Raw genomic sequence first — 23,193 nt, 5'->3', positions numbered from 1 at the left:
CGAGAATAGTTAACAACAAAGTAGTTGAAACCAGGAATAACTATCGATTGAGACGGAAATTCGAGATGGATTTTTTAGTTAATTATTAGTGACTAGAAATATAGAATTCATCAAAATTTTGATGTATTAATTCCCCAGTCAGTGTTATACCTTGACATGTTCTTACTTAATCTGAACATTGGCTAATGTAGGAGCTGATATGGGCCCCTTATTAGGAACAGAAAGAACTGCTCCTTTATAGGTTGCAACAGATTCATTATTTGTTTTCAAATCTGGAGCTACAGCCTCCCAAATTTTCTTCTTTGGGTTAAGTACGGCATCTGGGCGTCTGGCGTATCCTTCTGCTTCAACCAAATCACCGGGTACAGCTCCGTTTGGGGCCAACAGAATTTCCACCTAAAGCGACTTTTATAGGATAAATCAAGAAATGTTTAGAAAATGTTAGTACCTTTTCAGGTGTTGATGCGCACATCAGCATCCCTTCTGAAGTTATTCCTCTCATCTTGGCAGGTTTGAGATTGCACATAAAAATGGCAATTCGATCTTGCATCTCCTCTATGGGGACATGTTTGACCAAGCCACTCACAATGGTTCTAGTTTTTCCTTCACCTACATCAACTTCTTCTACATATAGGGAATCAGCATCAGGATGTTTTTTTACTAAACAAAGACAAATAAAACAAAAACTGTTACTCTGTTTACACTGTAAGTTTTTAAATATCAGTACCTGCTACAATTTTTCCAATTCTTAAATCAATTCGACCAATATCAACTGGTCCATCATCAATTTCCACCTTATTCACTTCAGCAGTCTTAACTAATAAAAATAATAAATTAATAAACACAAATTTAAACATAACCAAGAAAATTGATTTACCAGAATCTTTCTTTTTTGTCTCTTTTGCCTTTTTACTATCAGGATGTGAAGAGACAACAGCTTTTTCTGCTGGCTTTTCAGCTTTTTCTGTTGGTTTTTCAACTTTTTCTGCAACTAGAGGCTGACAAGTAGCTGATGTAGAAAAGCATCGAACTCCATGGCTTAGACCAGCCTGAACAAGCTTTTGTTTCCAAACTTCCACTTCTTGTTTCAATTTTTCATTTTCAAGCTTCAAAGTTGCCAACTGATTGGGAGCTGCACTGCTTTGAGTTCTTTCTAACTTCATTAACTTTAAAAACAGAAAAATGGTGAACAGAAAATTCGTTAGTAATAAGATTAATTAAAATGTAAACAAAATAATTTAAAAACACCTGACTAATAAACTTTATCACAGGGAGTTAAATTAGGAAATTTATAACTTAATTTTAACTGCAATCTTTAGATGATTATACCTCATTTTTCAAAGTAACAATCAAGCTCTCAGCATTTGTTGCCTTTTGCTCCAGTTGCAAAAGTATCCTCGCTGCAGAAGACATGATATTTTACAATTATTAACTGAAGGTGAAGTAAAGAGTTGATGGTTAATTCGTTTCAATTAGAAATTCCAGTTCTTGAAAGATTTTTAATGCTGAGTCGCCGCCTGTGTGGCTTACGAAATAGAAACACGAATAGGACAACGACAGCCGAACATATGGAGAAAGGATCGAAAAGGAAAATGTTGTCTGCTCTACAACGTTGCCGACATTTTGCATGTGTGTCAAATGCGTTTATTTTTGCGGTTTTTGCAGAGATGCAGAGATTGCAGACGACAAAACAAATGCTGCACAAGCACAACAAACGTTGGCCTTGGGCTCTTGTCTACATTGGATAAAATATTTAAATGGTCAAGAGGGTTTTACTTGAGAGTATTTTTACTGCAATTTTTGGGTTCTACATCTAATAGAAAATTTTCAAACTTTGTTAAATTCTCGGCGCTAGAAGTTGTGTAATATTTCCTGGATCATTGTAATAAGTGCTTTATACAGTTGGACCATGGATCAAAATTCTGTTAGTATGTGTTCCAATTTGGATAATCAAAGTGATTTTAGTGATTGCAAACATGAAACACCTAAATTGATCCAGTCAGCATCTGAGAAAAGAGAAGACTCTAGGAAACAAGATGCTGTGATATCAAATCTTAATGGAACAACTCAATTACCTATATTCAACCAAACTGAAACCTCAACATTACCAGAAACTCATCAATCAGAATGTGACAACATTACTGACAATGATGTTGAAGAACTCAACTTGGCAAAAGAGCAAATGATCACTTATGTGGCAAATAGCCAAGCGGAAGATATTTTCTTTAGAAGCCAGCAACGTGATGAACCAGCACTTACAGCTGAGGAGAAGAAAAAGATTGCAGCGTCAGTGTTGAAATCAAGTCCTTCAAATTTCTTAGTCAGGTTTGGAAAAATATTGAATCCAAATCACCTGACTTACTTTCATCAATTTGAAAACAACTATGAAGTTTTATTTCATCTTCAGCAGCTGGAAAAACAGAATAAATTAACACAAACTAGTGTTAAAAACCTGCGTTTCCATGCAATGAATGAAATGATAAAAGAAGGGAAATATTTCAGCATGGATGAAATGAGGAAAAGAAACCCAATATTATTTCATGAGCTTGTTGAGAAATATATGTCATCAGATGAAAAAAGATTGTTAGAACAGGAACAACCAAAGCTATGTAATCTTTCAACAATTTTCATGGCCCACATAGATGGTGATTCTGAGAATTCTAAAAGGAGAAATGAACAACGAGCTGATCAATCAGCTTGGGATGAGGCATTAGCTTGCGAAGAGGAAGAAGAAGAGGATGATGATGATGATATAGATCAAGAAGAAAAGAAATTCTTCCGCGATGAATTTATATCAAGTATTATTTACGATATATTTATTTATTTTTTTTTCGATTAATATTTACCATTTTTTAAAGGTATGTATAGTAGCTTTCTCAGTGGGCGTGATGAAGAGTTCGACTACAGCCAAATTGATTCTTCACATCCCAAAGACGATGTCATATATGAAAGAGATGCCGAAGAACGATACTTTGATAGTGACTAACACAATATTAATTCGCTGTATGAAATCTTCCAAATGTCATGATTTGTAATGAAAGTAAATAAAAAAAAAATTCAATAACAAAATTGACTCGAGTACATACAGTCATACAGATTATCCGTGTAAATTGAGTATTTGGTGATTGATTATATTCGAATTTCTTTTTTTTAATAATGTAAACGATTAACAACATTTTTTAAACAAATTTTTATTATGTATGAGAACTTCAGAGGTAGCTTAAGCACCAGGTTGAAGTATGGCGGGTTTAAGTTTTGGCGGGAACTAACAAGCAGACAACTCGAGAGGAATGTGTCAATGTGGAATTGTGGATGTAGGTTGTTTACCGATTAAAAAATCTGCTCGGGAAGATATACATGCTAAACTAATATTAAATGTGACAACTTATTAAGTTTAAAAAGTCAATGTCTAAAACAACTGGGAAAACGTGGTCCGAAGGGTATCATTTTGCTCCAAACAGCTCAAAATACCTGGCAGGAGATCCAGATGTAAAATTTGTCGTTTTTGATACGTCGCCAGATAACAGTGAAGACGAAGAACTAGTTCCTTGTTTGGAAAGAAAATTGAACGATGGTATTGATCAAGTGAAGTCTCAAGAACCAATACTTACAAAGGAAATTAATTTGGTTTTGTCAAAAAGTGATGACAATGAAATTGATAGTCAGTGTTCCACATCAAGCAATGATCTTCCATTGAGTCCTTCCACCAGAGAGGATATGATACAATACTTGAACTTTTGTGCATCAAAAAAACTTAAAAGATGAGTGCTGAAGATGAAAAACGAGTTGTAGCCTTGATTGACATGGACTGTTTTTATGTTCAAGTGGAAGAGAGAGAAAATCCTGGCAACAAAGGAAAACCTGCCTGTGTGGTGCAGTATAAAAAATGGAAAGGGGGTGGTATTATTTCTGTAAATTATGAAGCTAGAGCGCAAGGAGTAACTAAGCAGATGAGAGGAGATGAAGCCAGGGAAAAATGTCCAGATTGCATTCTTTACAGAGTACCTGAACAGCGAGGAAAAGCTGATCTCACAAGGTAAAAGTATTTTTCTAAATTTATCAAAAAAGATATATATAATTTTCATAATTTGCAATTCTAGGTACAGGGATGGAGGAAAAGAAGTCATTGATGTGATGTGCAGCTTTGGTGTCGTCGTAGAGCGCGCCAGTATTGATGAAGCATACATAGACATGACCGCGGTTATAGATAAAATGCTTTCAGATTCCACAGGTTGGTTGAAAGTAAAATTCAGCTTGATGAAATTCGTCATTCACTTTGTCAATGTCCTACTTTTACTAATATAGCCACTGCGATCGATCTTGAAGAGCTTCCAAACACTTACTTTGTTGGATGGGGGAACGACACAGATGATGTAAAAGGTCGGTCATTATTTTACATGCTCTAGTTCTATTACTACAATATTTCCTATAAATTCGTAGGTGTACACGGGTGGTTACAAGCGTTATCGGAAGGAAATTGCAACGATAATGACTGGAAATTAACATATGGTGCTATTTTGGTTGAAAAGATGCGCGCTGCTGTTTATGAAAAAACCGGATTTCGTTGTTCTGCTGGGATTTCCAACAATAAAATGTTGGCGAAACTAGCTTGTGGTATGCTCTTATTTCTTTTCTTTTTTTTTATTATGAGCCTTCAAAATGACTTTTTTTTTTCCTATAGGCATCAACAAGCCCAACAAGCAAACCGTTTTGCCTTTTCGTTCCGTTGAGGAATTTTTTACGACGTTCCCTTTAAAGAAAGTTAGAAATCTTGGTGGTAAACTTGGTCTTGTTCTACGAGAAGAGTTCCATTGTACTACTATGGCAGATATCGTAAAAATTCCCGAGCGGGTCTTGCAGGAACGTTTTGATAGTAAGACGGGGTAAGTTTTCTCGCTTTCATCTTTAAATGCCTCTCATATTTATTGAAATCTTTGTCTTTCAGCACGTGGCTTTACTGGTACGCCCGAGGAGTGGATCATGAGTCGGTCAGCTCCCGCAGACTGCCCAAGTCCATAGGCTGTAATAAAAATTTCACTGGTTTAGCTGCACTAGATTCTCGGGAGAAAATAAGCCATTGGCTAGAAGAGTTATGTGCTGAAGTTTCTGAGCGACTCGAGAAAGACCGGGAAACGGTAAATCCCATCACTCTTGTACCTCTTTTTCGTGTGTTGGCATAACATATTTTCCCTTGAAAATTTATTTTTTTAGAATAATAGAACGGCAAAACTATTAACTCTGACGGTTCGATTAGAAGGCGATATACGACCGTACTCTTATACTCGTTCAATTCCTCTGACTTCTTCATACGAAAAAATGCACATGGCGAACGCTTGCTTGGCAGTTATTAGTAAAGAAAATCCTTGTTTCAAACAAGGCAACACTAGAGTTCCAGTGGTTGTTACCTGCCTTGGAGTTTCAGCTAGCAAGTTTGTTGATCAACTGGAAAATAATTCCAGGATCGATCGCTTTTTTGTCACTAAAAATAGTGCTGAAACCAACAAGGAAAAAGAACCCTATGCAGAACAGGAAGCATTGCATGAAAACGATGATCTAAACGAAAACAGTACTGATCAGGAGGATGAAGAAAATGAATTTGTAGAAACTGAAAGAATCTTGGATATTGAAGAAGAAAGTATTACGGCACCAGAACCAAATACAGCCGACTCTGCTTCAGAGTGCACTGAAGCAGAGCCTGTATCAGTCCATAGAGAAATGAGTTCAATGCCTATTTCCAATCAAGATAACTGTGGAATAGTGAAAAAAACTGGGTTTTTTGCTTCTCGTTGCCTTGACAAAAACACTCCAATACAATCAGCTAAAGAATCTGTTCCTGAACCAGCAGCCCTGAAAATGGTGGGTCTTCAAGAGTCATTCTCCGTTGAAGAACTATTTCCAGATTTAAATCAAGTTGATATGGATACCCTAGCTCTACTCCCGCTTCATCTACAGCGCCAAGTTTTACAAGCAATCGAGGCTAGGAAAGGTAGTTATGGAAATGATAAATTCGTTGTATGTGACAAGTGCAAACAACAATTTCTCCGAGAAGAAATCGAAGAACACAAAGATTTCCATTTGGCGTCCGAATTGCAAAAGGAATTTTCTGCCCAGCCTTCTACTTCTTCATTGGCCAACAATTCGAAAGTCCAGACAGCCGAGAAAAAATCGTCGAAGAGGCCGTTGAAGAACCAGAAGAAGGCAGCCAAGGATAGCAAGCGCTCAAGGACGATAGATTCGTTTTTTGGAAGCCGGCCGTAGTAAAAAAAATGTAAGTTCAATTTATCAACCAACATGTACTAAAAACCCGTCAAAATGATTAGCAATATTCTGGCGATTGTAGTAAAAATATTGTTTTTTTTTAAATGTAATTTTGTGTGAACCAACCGGGAGGGGGGAGGATATTATTGAATATTGACAGAATTGTTTCCAATTTTTATTCAAATAAAAATATTGATGAATTTGTAATATTTGCAAGTGTTTTTCCTCGGTTCTTGGTAAAAAACGATTGATCACAAATAATGATGCTTGCTGTATCCGCCTGGCACTTCTTGGTTTATAGGTAAGGAGGACACCTTTCGTTTAAATGAATGTATGAAATCCAATCGGTCCGAATACCCGACTTCCTTTGCAAAGGAAAAAGGATACATCTTACGAAATTTAGTATTCCGGTAAGTGCTAAGCAAATTGGCATTTCAATTGGAATTTTTTTACGGCATTGCGAAACCATAGACTACAAAGGAAAGACTGAACTCCCCTATAACCCTCCACAGGCGATGCTTCTGCATGCCGGTAGAGGTCAGGTGGTACGGTATCCAGTGGATATCACTCATTTTCCTTTTCCCTACCGATTACGTGCTTCACACACGCATTTTCGGGTACATGTAATTCATAATTCATATGGATTTTTAGATTTTATACTGTAATTTTATATAGCCCTTCGCCCTTCCCCATGTCCCTTGAATGTTTACTTAATTTTGCTTACAAATTCGGGTGTAGGAAAAAAAAGTTTTATGTGACACCCTTTTCCCTATGAATAAAGCCCCCACTAGTCTACAGTGTTGCACGATTGAATTAAACAAATCGCGCAACACTGTTGTGAGGGCTAACACAGAGGCAAACACAGATTGATCGCTTTGAAAGACTCTTGCTTTTGCTCAGAATGAGGATCCATCATTCTAATATGAATGTAGTGTTCAGTTCAGCTCATTTTCTTTTTAAATTAGTCTATTATGAGAGAATTTCACTTGTATTCACATAAAATCACTTGGGACATGTGGAAATATTTGAACTTGTTTTTACAATTTTGTACAAACTATCGTGCAATCTTTTGAATAGTTATTCAGAGCAGGAGAAATGATCATTGAAGAGCTTCGATAACTTCGACATTTCTTTAGAATAAGATGTGGAAGTCTGCTCTTCTGCGTGGCTTGGAGCCTCGTTTGCCTCTTCGTTTTTGGCCCTTTTCACAGCTTTTGCAGCCCTCTTCCTATCTTTCTTAGGTTGGACGTTTCTCTTCCTTTTGGGTGTAGGTAAAACGACATCATCTACATCAGTTTCGTTTTCATCTGTAAGTTAATATATACATTTTATTTTTTCGTTTTAATTTAATTATTAATGTTTGTTTGTTTTTTTCACATAGGCATTTTACTTACCAGAATTGCTGTCGTCCTTTTTTCTCTCATTAGCTGACAGTATGATTTCAGCTACAATTAAAAATAAGGTATTAATTAGTTTTATTTATTGAAAGTACAAGTTTAATTACGGTTTATTTTTACGTGAACCAAGGCTCCTCATCCTCCACTTCTAGTTCTTGGTCTTCAGGATCGTAGTCAGTAAAACAATCAAACAATATGTCTTCTTTAAATTTTAGGTAAGGAATTATGTATTTTTCACTAAAGTATTAACATATTGTATTGTATATTGTATTGTATTAGGCCATTCTTATTTTTTTTTTTTTGGAATTGTGAGAAATGGACTATCTGAGTCTGGATAGTCATGATCAGAAAGGGAGTCCTCCAATAACTCTGCCTCTGTAAGTATTAAAGCATTAATTATATATATTTTTAAATAACCATTTATTAAATCAATATTTATACTTACTAGGGCATATGGTCAAGGCTGGATGTTTTTCACCAAACCTGAAAGTTAAATTTTGCTTGTTAAGTAAAGGATTCTGCCCCAAGGTAATGTTTTTTCATAAATATAACTTACAAGTCACACAGATAACTATACTTGAACATTTCAATGTTTTTGATGTCTGTTTTTTTTCAGTTAGATAAATTTAGAATTTGGAAAGACTGAAAGTCTGAAAACTGTTTGATTCAATTTCAACAGAGTCTGACGTCGTCTGCTCACCGGAATTATGTATTATTCACTAAAGTATTAACATATTGTATTGTATATTGTATTGTATTAGGCCATTCTTATTTCTTGTTTCGTGGAATTGTGAGAAATGGACTATCTGAGTCTGGATAGTCATGATCAGAAAGGGAGTCCTCCAATAACTCTGCCTCTGTAAGTATTAAAGCATTAATTATATATATTTTTAAATAACCATTTATTAAATCAATATTTATACTTACTAGGGCATATGGTCAAGGCTGGATGTTTTTCACCAAACCTGAAAGTTAAATTTTGCTTGTTAAGTAAAGGATTCTGCCCCAAGGTAATGTTTTTTCATAAATATAACTTACAAGTCACACAGATAACTATACTTGAACATTTCAATGTTTTTGATGTCTGTTTTTTTTTCAGTTAGATAAATTTAGAATTTGGAAAGACTGAAAGTCTGAAAACTGTTTGATTCAATTTCAACAGAGTCTGACGTCGTCTGCTCACCGGAATTATGTATTATTCACTAAAGTATTAACATATTGTATTGTATATTGTATTGTATTAGGCCATTCTTATTTCTTGTTTCGTGGAATTGTGAGAAATGGACTATCTGAGTCTGGATAGTCATGATCAGAAAGGGAGTCCTCCAATAACTCTGCCTCTGTAAGTATTAAAGCATTAATTATATATTTTTTTAAATAACCATTTATTAAATCAATATTTATACTTACTAGGGCATATGGTCAAGGCTGGATGTTTTTCACCAAACCTGAAAGTTAAATTTTGCTTGTTAAGTAAAGGATTCTGCCCCAAGGTAATGTTTTTTCATAAATATAACTTACAAGTCACACAGATAACTATACTTGAACATTTCAATGTTTTTGATGTCTGTTTCTTTTTCAGTTAGATAAATTTAGAATTTGGAAAGACTGAAAGTCTGAAAACTGTTTGATTCAATTTCAACAGAGTCTGACGTCGTCTGCTCACCGGAATTATGTATTATTCACTAAAAAAGTATTAACATATTGTATTGTATATTGTATTGTATTAGGCCATTCTTCTTTTTTTTTTTTGGAATTGTGAGAAATGGACTATCTGAGTCTGGATAGTCATGATCAGAAAGGGAGTCCTCCAATAACTCTGCCTCTGTAAGTATTAAAGCATTAATTATATATATTTTTAAATATCCATTTATTAAATCAATATTTATACTTACTAGGGCATATGGTCAAGGCTGGATGTTTTTCACCAAACCTGAAAGTTAAATTTTGCTTGTTAAGTAAAGGATTCTGCCCCAAGGTAATGTTTTTTCATAAATATAACTTACAAGTCACACAGATAACTATACTTGAACATTTCAATGGTTTTGATGTCTGTTTTTTTTTCAGTTAGATAAATTTAGAATTTGGAAAGACTGAAAGTCTGAAAACTGTTTGATTCAATTTCAACAGAGTCTGACGTCGTCTGCTCACCGGAATTATGTATTATTCACTAAAGTATTAACATATTGTATTGTATATTGTATTGTATTAGGCCATTCTTATTTCTTGTTTCGTGGAATTGTGAGAAATGGACTATCTGAGTCTGGATAGTCATGATCAGAAAGGGAGTCCTCCAATAACTCTGCCTCTGTAAGTATTAAAGCATTAATTATATATTTTTTTAAATAACCATTTATTAAATCAATATTTATACTTACTAGGGCATATGGTCAAGGCTGGATGTTTTTCACCAAACCTGAAAGTTAAATTTTGCTTGTTAAGTAAAGGATTCTGCCCTAAGGTAATTTTTTTCATAAGTTTACTTACACGTCACACTGATAAGTATATTTGTATATTTCATTCATGTTTCTAATGTCTGTTTTTTCAGTTAGATAATTGGAAAGACTGAAAACTTTTTGATTCGATTTCAACTTTTTATCGTTCATTTCTTGTTCTTTCTTCGCCCACTTTATCTCTCACTTTTCCGCAATTCTCTTGGATATTATTATCGTCTTGATTTCCTCCTTCATGGAGTCTTGGCATCTCTCGTTGTTGGGCACTTTTTCAGCTGTTTTGCCCCATTCTTTGACTACTGTACTATGTCTCTTTCGCTGGCTCGTACCATTCACGAAGTTCGTCGTCTCCCATCCAGGGTAAGTCTATTGCTCAATCTTTTAACTTTCCTGCCGGTTTTCGCAGAAATCCTCTTGCCTATAACAAGTACTGTGAATTGGGTAGGTAACCTATACTTCAACTGAATTTTAATAATCTCGATGATCTTTTACTACGACAGTTCACAGAGCTCTTCCTGTTTAAGCATGTTAAAAATTCTCGGTAATGTCTCAAGAATGTCTGTACTGAGATCCAATTGGAATCCCAGTCATCGCAGTGTTCTTTTATTCTCTGATTCCAGGTTTTCTGTTTTCTTTCAGGTTCAGGACTAGGGAGCATGGTTTTATCTAACATTTCACTCAGCATATCCATTTTTGGAATTTCCAATTGAAGCATTTCAGTTTTTTCTACGTTGATTTCTTTCACACTGGTTGAACTAGAAACCGTAGTATCACTTGCGGCTACACGCAAATCTTCATCCTCTATTGGATTGTCGTTGTAAAACTCTTTACTTTTGACAAATTTTTTTGTTTTCTTCTCGCCATTTATAATTTTTTATTTCTTTTTAAAAACACCCAGTTTGCGAATACCTTTTCCTGAAAAAAGCTGTTTTAAACTTTTAAGTTAAGCCTGTACATTTTCTTTTTGCCTTCGAGAATTATAGTTAATAAGGGATCTGCCACTAATCGTTTTAACGACATAATTACCGATAATTTTTTTCAGAAACGTTACCTTGCAAAACTTTTTCCATTTTTCTGTTTCTTGACTCAAGCGATAAACAATTTAATAGCAGAAAAATACAAAAATCATAAACCAGCTTTAAGCGGCTAGTCGATTCTTGCACTACAGTCGTTGCTAATACACTAGTCGATAAGTATTAATAAAAGCTATAGAAAAAGTGACGGCACAATTCGTCCATACGTTTACAATCATCTTCGCACAGTTTTCATTAAGGGAGTTGGCGAAACTAATGAAAGCCAAACATACTGGCTCCATAGTGACAGAAAGAATGCGAAAAAGGGCTGTCTTATCCAACTCCATGTATACTGATATTTTTTTTTCTAAAATATGTAGAATTATTAGGAGAAGCTACAGTTTTCACGGGAAAGTTTTTAAAACTTAATTTTAATTTTTGAGTAATTTTTCATGTATTAAAAAATGCATAAAGATGAATAAAATTGAAATGTTGATTCATGAACTTTGTTTATCTACATTTCATCTGTACTTTAACTTATTTTCATTTAAATCTGTGGCATAATGGTTAAAAAATACTGAAAATACTTAGTTTTCCGCACCTTTTTCCGAGTTCCGTGTTTAACACGGCGCTTACGGGGAAACCACCTTCATTAACCCACTATATATACCAAAATATTGTCCCCTTTCCTATAGTGTTTGGAACTTATAAAGTTAAGATAGGCACGTAATTATTTAAAAAAAATTCGAGAAGGGACATTTTTTTCCATTAGAAATATGGGTTTGAATCTTCCAAAATTTAAAGAATTTTCATTATTTTGGGCCGTGCAGTTGTGGTATTGATCACACCCGCTGCAATACAAAGCGCCTCTTGGTGCTTGGTGCACTTGGCATTTGCAGCAAGTGTGATGAATGCAGCAGCAACGGAACCAGAAATTGGTAATATGACATAAATGGAGATTAATTCAAAACTGTAAATAAAGAGCAACAATTAGAGGTATTTTTTAATCAAGAATTTTTCAAGATCTTTACTTACCAAACCTTGTTTTCCTTAGGAAAAGTTTTGCCAGGTCTGACAGGTTATTATTTCGCCACTGTCACAGCTGGGAGATTTGTCCTAAAAGTTATAGGAAAGGACAAAGATTGGATTAAGGTAACCAATTCACGTAATTGTTTGTTATTGAAATTAAACATCCTTGGTTATCGGAAGCTAGGATTCAGTTGGCCATTTTGCAAATTTTGCAAACGATAAATGCATGAATGTGTACCCATGTGATACGAACCACAAAGCAACCACTATGCCAGCGCCAGTTAAAGATATGTACCTGTGGCAGTAGATTTTTTTATGTTGTACTCGGGCAAGATCGTCTACAAATCCATTGCCATACGGTTTAAATCAATATCAATAAATTTAAATCCAAGCGAACGTGAATGAAAAAAGTCAATTTTCTGTCTGACGAAAAAAATGTATGCTGTAAATAAGAACATACACAACCGTTGGTTTCGTACCGTTTTCCGCCTGTGGCAGTCAATTACAGAGAAGGGGAAACAGGGGAAAGGAAGAGTTTAAATTAGTTGTTTAATTCCCAAGCACTGATACATGTCGTCGTTTACTGATTTTATTTGCCTTAAGTTCAAGTATATTTTATACTTCATCGCAATCAAGTACAGAACACAAATCACTGACAAAAGTTCTAGTGCACCAAAGATCTTCCTTATACATTGTTGATGAATATAAGCCGTAGGCTACAACAGCAACTTCGGGGAGTCTTTCAGTATGGACAGCTAGAAACTAAGTCATCTCTCAGTGGGGGCGGTGAGGGGGAGGGACGATGTGAAAGACCAAAATCTATAGCAAAAAAAAGTAGCAAAGTAACATCAATGAAGTAAACAAGATGAGATAAAGAATAACTACGATCAATCAATGATGTTCATAACAATGACTAGAAAGATTAAATTCATCCAAATACCAATTTATTGATTCTTCCCCTTCAAAATTTAAATTTTCTTACTATCTGAACATCGGCTAATGTAGGAGCTGGTAATGATTCCTTATTAGGTTATTGGGGACAAAACTGTTCCTGAAAGTTGGTAACAGATAAATTTTTTGTTTTTAAATCCACAAATTTTCTTCATTTGGAGTACGGTATCTGGGGGTCTGACGTATCCTTCTGCTTCAACCAAATCACAGGGGTACAGCTCCGTTTGGGGCCAACCTGCATCTTACGTAGGTTAATTGAAGAAATTTTAAGAAAGCGTTAATACATTTCCAGGTGTTGATTACATTTACAAACCTTCTGAAATTATTCCTTTCATATTGGCAGGTTTAAGATTTCACATGAAATTGGCAATGCCACTCAAAATGGTTTTGGTTCATGCTTTACCTACATCAACTTGACAACTTCTTCTAAATATAAGGGATCAGTATCAGTATCAGAATTTTTTTTTTTTTTTTTTTTTACTAAACAAAGATAATTAAAGAAAAAATGTTATTCATGTTTACACTGTTAATTATCATTACCTGCTGCAATTTAGGTGTTCTTAAGTTGTTCTTAAATCAATTTGACTCATTTAAACTTATAATGCCAGTTCATGAATTTATAAACACAATTTAAACTATATCAGAAAAATTGATTTACCAGAATCAATTTTTTTGCCAATAAACAATGAGGGATTGAAGAGACCACAGCTCTTTCTACTGGCCTCCAAGTGTTACTGTTGACTTATTCACTTTTCTTGCAGCTGGAGGCAGAAAAATTTCGGATATGGAACAGCATCTAACTCAATGGGTGAGACCATCCCAACAAAACTTGTAGTCAATTGGCTGATTCATATGGAAATTGCTACCAGCTGTAGAGTTGGCTTCCTTTAAATCAAGCATACATTGAACTAGTTTACTCGAATTTTCACAACTAGCTGTTTTCCAGCAATGATGTGCTGTCCAACATTATTCCTTTATAGTGACTGCAAACTTTTGTTAGACTTTTTAAATATTGAAGTCCTGTTTTTAAAAGTCAATTTGTTTAATTGAAAGATAATAATACAAAATATACATTTTTAAATAACCAAGAATTAATTTGTGGATCAGGAACATTTGCCATCTTCAGTTTCAATAAACAATAAATTAATCTGATAGTAAATCGCACCGCACGCAGTGTTTTAAGCTTGATAAGACTTTTCCGCCAAGCCGTATAAACTGTAATTAATAGTACGTTCATTATCCGGTAGAGACTATATTTTCGGATTTCTCTGACTTGCAGGTGTCATCATACCGATAGCTGTGCAAGCGATCAAAGCAACAATAAAACAAATAAGAATGGATAAAAATGTTGTTATTAACCATCTTAACTCCGCCAAGCTTCCTGAGTTGAAGCAGATGGCAAAATTAATGGAGGTTAAACATACGGGGCTCAATCGCAAACATGAACTGAAGGACCGTTTGCTTGAACAATAGAATTCAAAGAAAGGGCTAATAAGAGCACAAGAGTATTTTGTGCAAACTCATCCTGTAAGACAAGCTTACAAAATTTAGGCTAATAAGAATATACTTACCCTCCAAATTGATTGTGTAGTTGCCTGTATCAACCCTGAATGCAGCAGCAGCAACGGAACCAGAAATTGATATCAATGGAGCTAAATACAAATCTGATAAAAAAGAGCAACAGATACAGGTCTTTTTTAATCAAGAATTTTTCAAGATCTTTACTTACCAAACCTTGTTTTCCTTAGGAAAACGAGAGAGCGAACTAGGTGAGCCTGAAGTTTTGCCAGGTCTGACAGGTTATTATTTCGCCACTGTCATAGCTGGGAGATTTGTCCTAAAAATTATAGGAAAGGACAAATATTGGATTAAGGTAACCGATTCACGTAATTGTTTGTTATTGAAATTAAACATCCTTGGTTATCGGAAGTTAGGATTCAGTTGGCCATTTTGCAAATTTTGCAAACGTTAATGCGTGAATGTGTACCCATGTGATACAAATCACAAAGCAACCACTATGCCAGCGCCAGTTGAAGATATGTACCTGTGGCAGTAGATTTTTTTATGTTGTACTCGGGCAAGATCGTCTACAAATCCATTGCCCTACGGTTTAAATCAATATAAATAAATTTAAATCCAAGCGAACGTGATTGAAAAAAGTCAATTTTCTGTCTGACGCAAACAATGTATGCTGTAAATAAGAACATACACAACCGTTGGTTTCGTAGCGTTTTCCGCCTGTGGCAGTCAATTACAGAGAAGGGGAAACAGGGGAAAGGAAGAGTTTAAATTAGTTGTTTAATTCCCAAGCACTGATACATGTCGTCGTTTACTGATTTTATTTGCCTTAAGTTCAAGTATATTTTATACTTCATCGCAATCAAGTACAGAACACAAATCACTGACAAAAGTTCTAGTGCACCAAAGATCTTCCTTATACATTGTTGATGAATATAAGCCGTAGGCTACAACAGCAACTTCGGGGAGTCTTTCAGTATGGACAGCTAGAAACTAAGTCATCTCTCAGTGAGGGCGGTGAGGGGGAGGGACGATGTGAAAGACCAAAATCTATAGCAAAAAAAAGTAGCAAAGTAACATCAATGAAGTAAACAAGATGAGATAAAGAATAACTACGATCAATCAATGATGTTCATAACAATGACTAGAAAGATTAAATTCATCCAAATACCAATTTATTGATTCTTCCCCTTCAAAATTTAAATTTTCTTACTATCTGAACATCGGCTAATGTAGGAGCTGGTAATGATTCCTTATTAGGTTATTGGGGACAAAACTGTTCCTGAAAGTTGGTAACAGATAAATTTTTTGTTTTTAAATCCACAAATTTTCTTCATTTGGAGTACGGTATCTGGGGGTCTGACGTATCCTTCTGCTTCAACCAAATCACAGGGGTACAGCTCCGTTTGGGGCCAACCTGCATCTTACGTAGGTTAATTGAAGAAATTTTAAGAAAGCGTTAATACATTTCCAGGTGTTGATTACATTTACAAACCTTCTGAAATTATTCCTTTCATATTGGCAGGTTTAAGATTTCACATGAAATTGGCAATGCCACTCAAAATGGTTTTGGTTCATGCTTTACCTACATCAACTTGACAACTTCTTCTAAATATAAGGGATCAGTATCAGTATCAGAATGTTTTTTTTTTTTTTTTTTTTTTTTTTACTAAACAAAGATAATTAAAGAAAAAATGTTATTCATGTTTACACTGTTAATTATCATTACCCGCTGCAATTTAGGTGTTCTTAAGTTGTTCTTAAATCAATTTGACTCATTTAAACTTATAATGCCAGTTCATGAATTTATAAACACAATTTAAACTATATCAGAAAAATTGATTTACCAGAATCAATTTTTTTGCCAATAAACAATGAGGGATTGAAGAGACCACAGCTCTTTCTACTGGCCTCCAAGTGTTACTGTTGACTTATTCACTTTTCTTGCAGCTGGAGGCAGAAAAATTTCGGATATGGAACAGCATCTAACTCAATGGGTGAGACCATCCCAACAAAACTTGTAGTCAATTGGCTGATTCATATGGAAATTGCTACCAGCTGTAGAGTTGGCTTCCTTTAAATCAAGCATACATTGAACTAGTTTACTCGAATTTTCACAACTAGCTGTTTTCCAGCAATGATGTGCTGTCCAACATTATTCCTTTATAGTGACTGCAAACTTTTGTTAGACTTTTTAAATATTGAAGTCCTGTTTTTAAAAGTCAATTTGTTTAATTGAAAGATAATAATACAAAATATACATTTTTAAATTACCAAGAATTAATTTGTGGATCAGGAACATTTGCCATCTTCAGTTTCAATAAACAATAAATTAATCTGATAGTAAATCGCACCGCACGCAGTGTTTTAAGCTTGATAAGACTTTTCCGCCAAGCCGTATAAACTGTAATTAATAGTACGTTCATTATCCGGTAGAGACTATATTTTCGGATTTCTCTGACTTGCAGGTGTCATCATACCGATAGCTGTGCAAGCGATCAAAGCAACAATAAAACAAATAAGAATGGATAAAAATGTTGTTATTAACCATCTTAACTCCGCCAAGCTTCCTGAGTTGAAGCAGATGGCAAAATTAATGGAGGTTAAACATACGGGGCTCAATCGCAAACATGAACTGAAGGACCGTTTGCTTGAACAATAGAATTCAAAGAAAGGGCTAATAAGAGCACAAGAGTATTTTGTGCAAACTCATCCTGTAAGACAAGCTTACAAAATTTAGGCTAATAAGAATATACTTACCCTCCAAATTGATTGTGTAGTTGCCTGTATCAACCCTGAATGCAGCAGCAGCAACGGAACCAGAAATTGATATCAATGGAGCTAAATACAAATCTGATAAAAAAGAGCAACAGATACAGGTCTTTTTTAATCAAGAATTTTTCAAGATCTTTACTTACCAAACCTTGTTTTCCTTAGGAAAACGAGAGAGCGAACTAGGTGAGCCTGAAGTTTTGCCAGGTCTGACAGGTTATTATTTCGCCACTGTCATAGCTGGGAGATTTGTCCTAAAAATTATAGGAAAGGACAAATATTGGATTAAGGTAACCGATTCACGTAATTGTTTGTTATTGAAATTAAACATCCTTGGTTATCGGAAGCTAGGATTCAGTTGGCCATTTTGCAAATTTTGCAAACGTTAATGCGTGAATGTGTACCCATGTGATACAAATCACAAAGCAACCACTATGCCAGCGCCAGTTGAAGATATGTACCTGTGGCAGTAGATTTTTTTATGTTCTACTCGGGCAAGATCGTCTACAAATCCATTGCCCTACGGTTTAAATCAATATAAATAAATTTAAATCCAAGCGAACGTGAATGAAAAAAGTCAATTTTCTGTCTGACGCAAACAATGTATGCTGTAAATAAGAACATACACAACCGTTGGTTTCGTAGCGTTTTCCGCCTGTGGCAGTCAATTACAGAGAAGGGGAAACAGGGGAAAGGAAGAGTTTAAATTACTTGTTTAATTCCCAAGCACTGATACATGTCGTCGTTTACTGATTTTATTTGCCTTAAGTTCAAGTATATTTTATACTTTGCAATCAAGTACAGAATGCAAGGAATTTTTAAAAAATCAGTGATTTCTTAAACGAATGTAGTTTGCTTCATGTTTAAGAATAATAGGCTAATAAACTGTGGTGGTCTTTGAAAATTAAAAAAACTGAAATTACCCTAAAACGGATACTGGATTCCTTTAGTTCAGATTTTAAAAATTGTTTGTCGAGTTGTAAAAGCTGTGAATAACAGAATCTAAAATCAGTTGTTCGATTCTGGTTTGGAATACTTTTTTTTTTCTAAGGGAAAATATATCCAGAGATGAATATATTCTTAGAATACTGTGAAAATGGAAACAGGCAAGCGAGCGATGGTACATTCTACAGATGATACGAGCGGGGAAGAGATTATTAGTAACCACAAGAAGCATTCCGCATGCACATGGCATTTAAATCTCCCTGATCCTTGGTAAAACTATACAGCCATATCCCAGGAACATCCCTGCTAACAGACCTGTGTCTCTTTTCTTTCAAAAATATCTGAACGTGTTGTAGCGAAATTATTGGTATTTCACCACGAGTCCCATTCCCAGTGTTGCCACAATAGCGATAGAAAAATAATCGCGATTAAAATTTGGATCGAATACTTAATGGAAAATGAAGTCTTTTTAAAATGATCTTAATCGCGTTCAGAAGGCAAAAAAATCATTCTGAGAAATTTTTGTTTTCGATCATTTTGTGACCCCTTTCCCTTCAAATGTGGGAGTTTTTGTACCTTTCCCCATCTTTCTTATCTCTTTTTCATTTCGCACCTTTCAACGCTCTATATATCTAAAAACCTCAACAAACTTTTCCCTTCTATTGATAGATGTCACTAAATGATCGAAAACAAAATGATCTAAAATTAATCGAAAATAATATCTTTTCTTCAAAAATTTGATTTTCGATCATTTCTATACCGATGATCCCCTAGCGGAATTTATCGGAAGAGAAATGATTTTGTGGCAAGACTGCCCATTCCCCATGTGTACATTCTGCCTTCAGAGTTGTCCATTCAAACAAAACTGCTTTCTGAAAGTACTAAATTACCTCCTATCTTTGGTTGACAACGACAGTGCTGTTATACAAGATCCTTGATAACATCACTGTCTTTGACAAGATCTACTACGGCATTTTCAAAGATCGCACCTTTGCTGAATTTTGAGTCTTCTTCTTTTGCTTTTGCTTAGTTCTCCTTCTAACTGTACGGAACAAAACATTCGGTCAGCGTGTCTGACACAGAATAAGTAGTGTGCACTAAAGTAAATTGTTTTATAAAATTTGGTGCTTGGTCATATCCTTTACATACTCAACAACACTCTGATGCACGACATAGCTGTATAGCCGCTGGGATTTCGGACCACTAGTTTGTTGAAGACTCACAAAGGAACATGACTTGTATATCATCTCTTTTCGCAGTTGATCAATAAAATACTGGGGAATAGGGCAAGTTGCTGGCTGTCAATGTTTTTGATGATTATCTATATGTATGACCAGCTTGAACGAAGACAAATCAGATGCTCTCCTTATCTCTTCAAATGAAAACGTACAGAAAAATGCATTGCGCTTCTCTGTGATTTTGCTGTTCTCTTTTTCACAATTTCGATACAAACTTAAAACGTATTTGATTGACATTGGTAAAATAAGCAAAAAATCTAAATAAATCAAAAGGTGGAATAATCTGTCTATGTACTTACAGAGCATGAAAATGAAGTTGAAGGATGGATGAAGATTACCAGGCAGAAGCAATCAACCTGGACGAATTGCACGAAGAATATCCTTCTGTAAACAGTAATATAATTGATTTAGAACAGTTATAATTGATTTCAATAAATTAATACCTGGATATTGTTTCAAGGTGGAGGATGTTTCAAAGATCAAAATGCAGATTGAAAATCCTCTGACGTTAATTGAATTGGAAGGTAAGTTTACCTATGAGGATAACTGTTGAAAATAATCCAATGTTATTTTTTTTGTTAGGGCGATTAACAAAGACTATAAAGGAGATACTTACAATACTAAGGAAAAGAATTCACACATTAAAGAATTTAATTCTATTCACTAAAGGATTCTAACAGACAGAAAAAAATGAAAAAAACTGAGCTTTAGGAAGCCGAAAACGACACTGATAGCAATACTCGAATTGAGGGAATTAACGTGTTATTTGCACTTTTGAATTCCGAGAAAGGGTTAAAAAAACCCCGAATATATTATGAAAATAACCCATCCAGTAAGAAAGGCTTAGAAAATTTAGTAGAAAAGTATGATTATCCATCTGATGAGTCTTTACTCTGGACACCAAGAATGTGTTGAGACAGAAGAGGACTTTGATGACTATGGTTAGTTAAACTTATAGACATCCAATAAATAATACAATTAACTTTTAAAATTCTATTGGTGATGAATATGAGGATGAAATGAAATGAATGAAATTGAAGTATCTCTTACCAGTAAGAATACTTCGACTTTAAATTTCATTAACCTTCTTATTTCATTACCTTATTAATACCTTAATCTGTTTTTGTTCTTACAGGGTCTGCAAATGAAGTTGACGGAGCAGAAGTTATTTACTCTAAAATGGATTGAGATCAGGCTAGAGCCGTTCCTGAAGGAAGAAATGAGGATGTTGACTTAAGCTGATATAAACTCTGAATTTCATAAATATAAAGGTGGAATAATCTGTCTTTGTACTTGCAGGGTCTGCAAATGAAGAAAGGGTCAGAAGCTATTTACCCTAAAATGGATGGAGATCAGGCCAGAGCCGTTCCTGAAGAAGGAAATGAGGATGTTTACTTGAAAGTTAAATTTTCCTGTAAGAATGAATGTTTTATACAAACAAATGTTTTTTTTTATTAAGGGGATGAAAACGCAAAATCTAAAAGAAAGAAGAGCTTTCTGTTAATAAAGAATTCAAAACGACCCAAAAAAGAGGATAAAGCTCAAAACATTGATGGTGAAGCTGAATTGTGCGATGTTTTTTCTGACTTTTGTAACAACGATGACAGTAGAGGTTCACTTATAGTGGGACAACCGGACAAGTTATGCAATAATTGATGATGGATTTAGGTTCAATACTTGATGTGGTAAAGGTTGTGTTTCACGACTACAACTTCAATGATTTCTAAGGAACAGGTTGATTCTAATCTGTGTGGCTGGATTTTTTTTTACGTACGAAAAATCAACGATAGGAATTGCAACCAGCGGGTGGGGTTTTGGGGAGGGAAGTTTTGAGCGCTTTATTGTTTGGCGGCTCAATGTTTTGCTGATAAATCAACGAATATTGGTTATTTTCACATTCGTTCGAAGATTTACTTGACAACATGTCAAACTCTTGTAAGTCTTCTTAATGTTACCCAATCTTTCTGTTATATTCATTGTTTTTTTGTATGTTTGATTTGTATGTTTCTTCTCCCCTTGTAGCTTTGTCTCATCAAGTGGGTATCCTTGAAAATCCACTGGATGAAGTTGATGGGGTGTAGGCATCCATGGGTATGGATATTATTACTCCAGCGTCTTCCCCACCTGTTTCCTTCCTAAATTTCTGGACTATCTCTGTACTTCAGAGGATCAAAGAGAGGGGAAGATTCAATAAAGATAAGACACATGAAATGCAGCTTAAACTTAAATATGGAAAAATGAATAGCAACAGACAACATAGTAAGTTCCATGGATTCAATATGATTAGTCCACCGTTTTCCCCACCTGTTTCCTTCCTAAATTCATGGACTATATCTGAAAGTCGGAGGATCGAAGAGAGAGGAAATTCAATAAGACACATGAAATGCAGCTTAAACTTAAACATGAAAAAATGAACAGCAACAGAGAACAGTTCTAGTAAGTTTTATTTCTGGTTGGTGTTTTTCTGTATTGTTTTTATTTTCAGTGTCAAGCAACTTTGGAGAAATTTGTGCGGAACGGGGCATTGGTCAAGAAAGAGCTTTCCTCATACCGCTCACAAATATTTAAGGATGAAGTGGAAGCAGTGCGGATTTCTGGAAACTTAATATGTTTTTTGTTAATGATGTTGTTTTTGTTACTATTTGTCATTGCTGTTTGCTTATCAAGTAATTTATTCATAAAACTTGTACTTTTTCTATAGTTATTGGATTGAACTTGCATACTCATTGGTAGAAACGGAGCCTACTATCCACTATGCTTTACTTCGTTGTTTAAGTCATTGACTTGATGAAACTGTATCGTACTTCCAAATAAACATTCTTTTTTGTTGTTGACTGAATTGAATGTTGATTGTATTGTATTGAAATTTGATTGATGGAACGATGAATTAGTTGAAAATGTTGAAGTTTTCCATTTTAGTGTTTTTATATTAAGCTTTAGGCAAATAACAAAGTATATGACGATATATATACCTATAGGTTGAGATATTGTAATAATTTTGAAAAATGAGCTCTAAAATCATATTTTTATCTACTAGATAGATTAGCTGAGATCATATTTGTACAAATTTTTTACTAATTCTAACATTTTAAATTAACATTTAAATTCTGGCTTTATACGGCTACGGACGGATAATAAAAAAATCCACTTTAAATCTCATGTTCTATTGAACAAAAGAAAAGAAGTCTTCTGGCAACAAACTGAGAAAAAAACTGATTGTCGAATGGTGAGAGCTGTGAGTTAGAGAATCGAAAATCAGTAGCTCAATTTTTGATTGGAATTCTTCTCCCTTTCTTTTCTAAAGAAAAATATATGCAGAGATAAATATATTTTTATGATACTGTGAATGTTAAAACAGGTCTTTGAGTATGACCTAAATGGTAACATACAGATTGTACGAGCGGGGAAGATATATTGGGAACAATAAGAAGCATTCCATGCATATGCTGTTTAAATCTTCCTTATTCTTGAGAAAAAACCGAAAAAATTATTATTCCACCAACAATCCCATTCCTCGTTTGTCTCTTACATTTGTGTGCATTCTGCCTACAGAGCAGTCAATTCCAACAAAACTGCCCTGCTGAAAGTACTAAATTATATCCTAACTTTAGTTGACAAC

The 23,193-nt window shown here is 34.7% G+C and overlaps 3 protein-coding genes and 1 long non-coding RNA gene across 32 annotated transcripts; 2 read left to right on the top strand and 2 right to left on the bottom strand.

Moving 5' to 3' along the window:
* Positions 1-101: 101 nt before the first annotated feature.
* Positions 102-1,471, bottom strand: LOC124207616 (aminoacyl tRNA synthase complex-interacting multifunctional protein 1-like). 2 transcript variants are annotated; one of them, XM_046605189.1, is made up of 5 exons: positions 1,330-1,471; positions 878-1,166; positions 728-817; positions 449-660; positions 102-396 (listed from the first exon to the last, which is right to left on the bottom strand). In XM_046605189.1, exons 1-5 carry the CDS (start codon positions 1,411-1,413, stop codon positions 163-165), a joined length of 909 nt encoding a protein of 302 aa, XP_046461145.1. In that variant the 5' UTR covers positions 1,414-1,471; the 3' UTR covers positions 102-162. The 2 variants fall into 2 exon arrangements, with proteins under 2 accessions (XP_046461145.1, XP_046461146.1); XM_046605190.1 differs by having other exon boundaries at positions 878-1,157; positions 1,330-1,469.
* Positions 1,472-1,674: 203 nt separating this feature from the next.
* Positions 1,675-3,069, top strand: LOC124207615 (coiled-coil domain-containing protein 97-like). Its single transcript, XM_046605188.1, has 2 exons — positions 1,675-2,798; positions 2,859-3,069. Exons 1-2 carry the CDS (start codon positions 1,910-1,912, stop codon positions 2,984-2,986), a joined length of 1,017 nt encoding a protein of 338 aa, XP_046461144.1. The 5' UTR covers positions 1,675-1,909; the 3' UTR covers positions 2,987-3,069.
* Positions 3,070-3,265: 196 nt separating this feature from the next.
* On the top strand, positions 3,266-11,243 carry LOC124207612 (DNA polymerase eta-like). 28 transcript variants are annotated; one of them, XM_046605160.1, is made up of 26 exons: positions 3,266-4,036; positions 4,101-4,231; positions 4,306-4,380; positions 4,441-4,614; positions 4,682-4,883; positions 4,946-5,135; positions 5,212-6,875; positions 7,395-7,567; positions 7,640-7,720; positions 7,786-7,870; positions 7,935-8,032; positions 8,104-8,183; positions 8,272-8,364; positions 8,417-8,514; positions 8,586-8,665; positions 8,755-8,847; positions 8,900-8,997; positions 9,069-9,148; positions 9,238-9,330; positions 9,386-9,482; positions 9,554-9,633; positions 9,723-9,815; positions 9,868-9,965; positions 10,037-10,116; positions 10,204-10,468; positions 10,748-11,243. In XM_046605160.1, exons 1-7 carry the CDS (start codon positions 3,762-3,764, stop codon positions 6,256-6,258), a joined length of 2,094 nt encoding a protein of 697 aa, XP_046461116.1. In that variant the 5' UTR covers positions 3,266-3,761; the 3' UTR covers positions 6,259-6,875; positions 7,395-7,567; positions 7,640-7,720; positions 7,786-7,870; positions 7,935-8,032; positions 8,104-8,183; positions 8,272-8,364; positions 8,417-8,514; positions 8,586-8,665; positions 8,755-8,847; positions 8,900-8,997; positions 9,069-9,148; positions 9,238-9,330; positions 9,386-9,482; positions 9,554-9,633; positions 9,723-9,815; positions 9,868-9,965; positions 10,037-10,116; positions 10,204-10,468; positions 10,748-11,243. The 28 variants fall into 28 exon arrangements, with proteins under 28 accessions (XP_046461116.1, XP_046461115.1, XP_046461139.1 ...); XM_046605159.1 differs by having other exon boundaries at positions 7,336-7,567; positions 10,204-10,649; positions 10,729-11,243; XM_046605183.1 differs by adding an exon at positions 10,609-10,649 and having other exon boundaries at positions 7,336-7,567; positions 9,723-9,965.
* Positions 7,959-9,310, bottom strand: LOC124207617. The gene is made up of 7 exons (XR_006880066.1): positions 9,177-9,310; positions 9,066-9,103; positions 8,694-8,995; positions 8,583-8,620; positions 8,212-8,512; positions 8,101-8,138; positions 7,959-8,030 (listed from the first exon to the last, which is right to left on the bottom strand). It is a non-coding gene; the product is annotated as an uncharacterized LOC124207617 (long non-coding RNA).
* Positions 11,244-23,193: the final 11,950 nt, after the last annotated feature.

This window comes from Daphnia pulex, chromosome 11, assembly GCF_021134715.1.
Source record: "Daphnia pulex isolate KAP4 chromosome 11, ASM2113471v1".
In the NCBI taxonomy this organism is placed as follows: Eukaryota; Metazoa; Arthropoda; class Branchiopoda; order Diplostraca; family Daphniidae; genus Daphnia; species Daphnia pulex.
The sequence above is the reverse complement of the archived record's forward strand: the minus strand, read 5'-3'. Positions and strand labels throughout refer to the sequence as shown.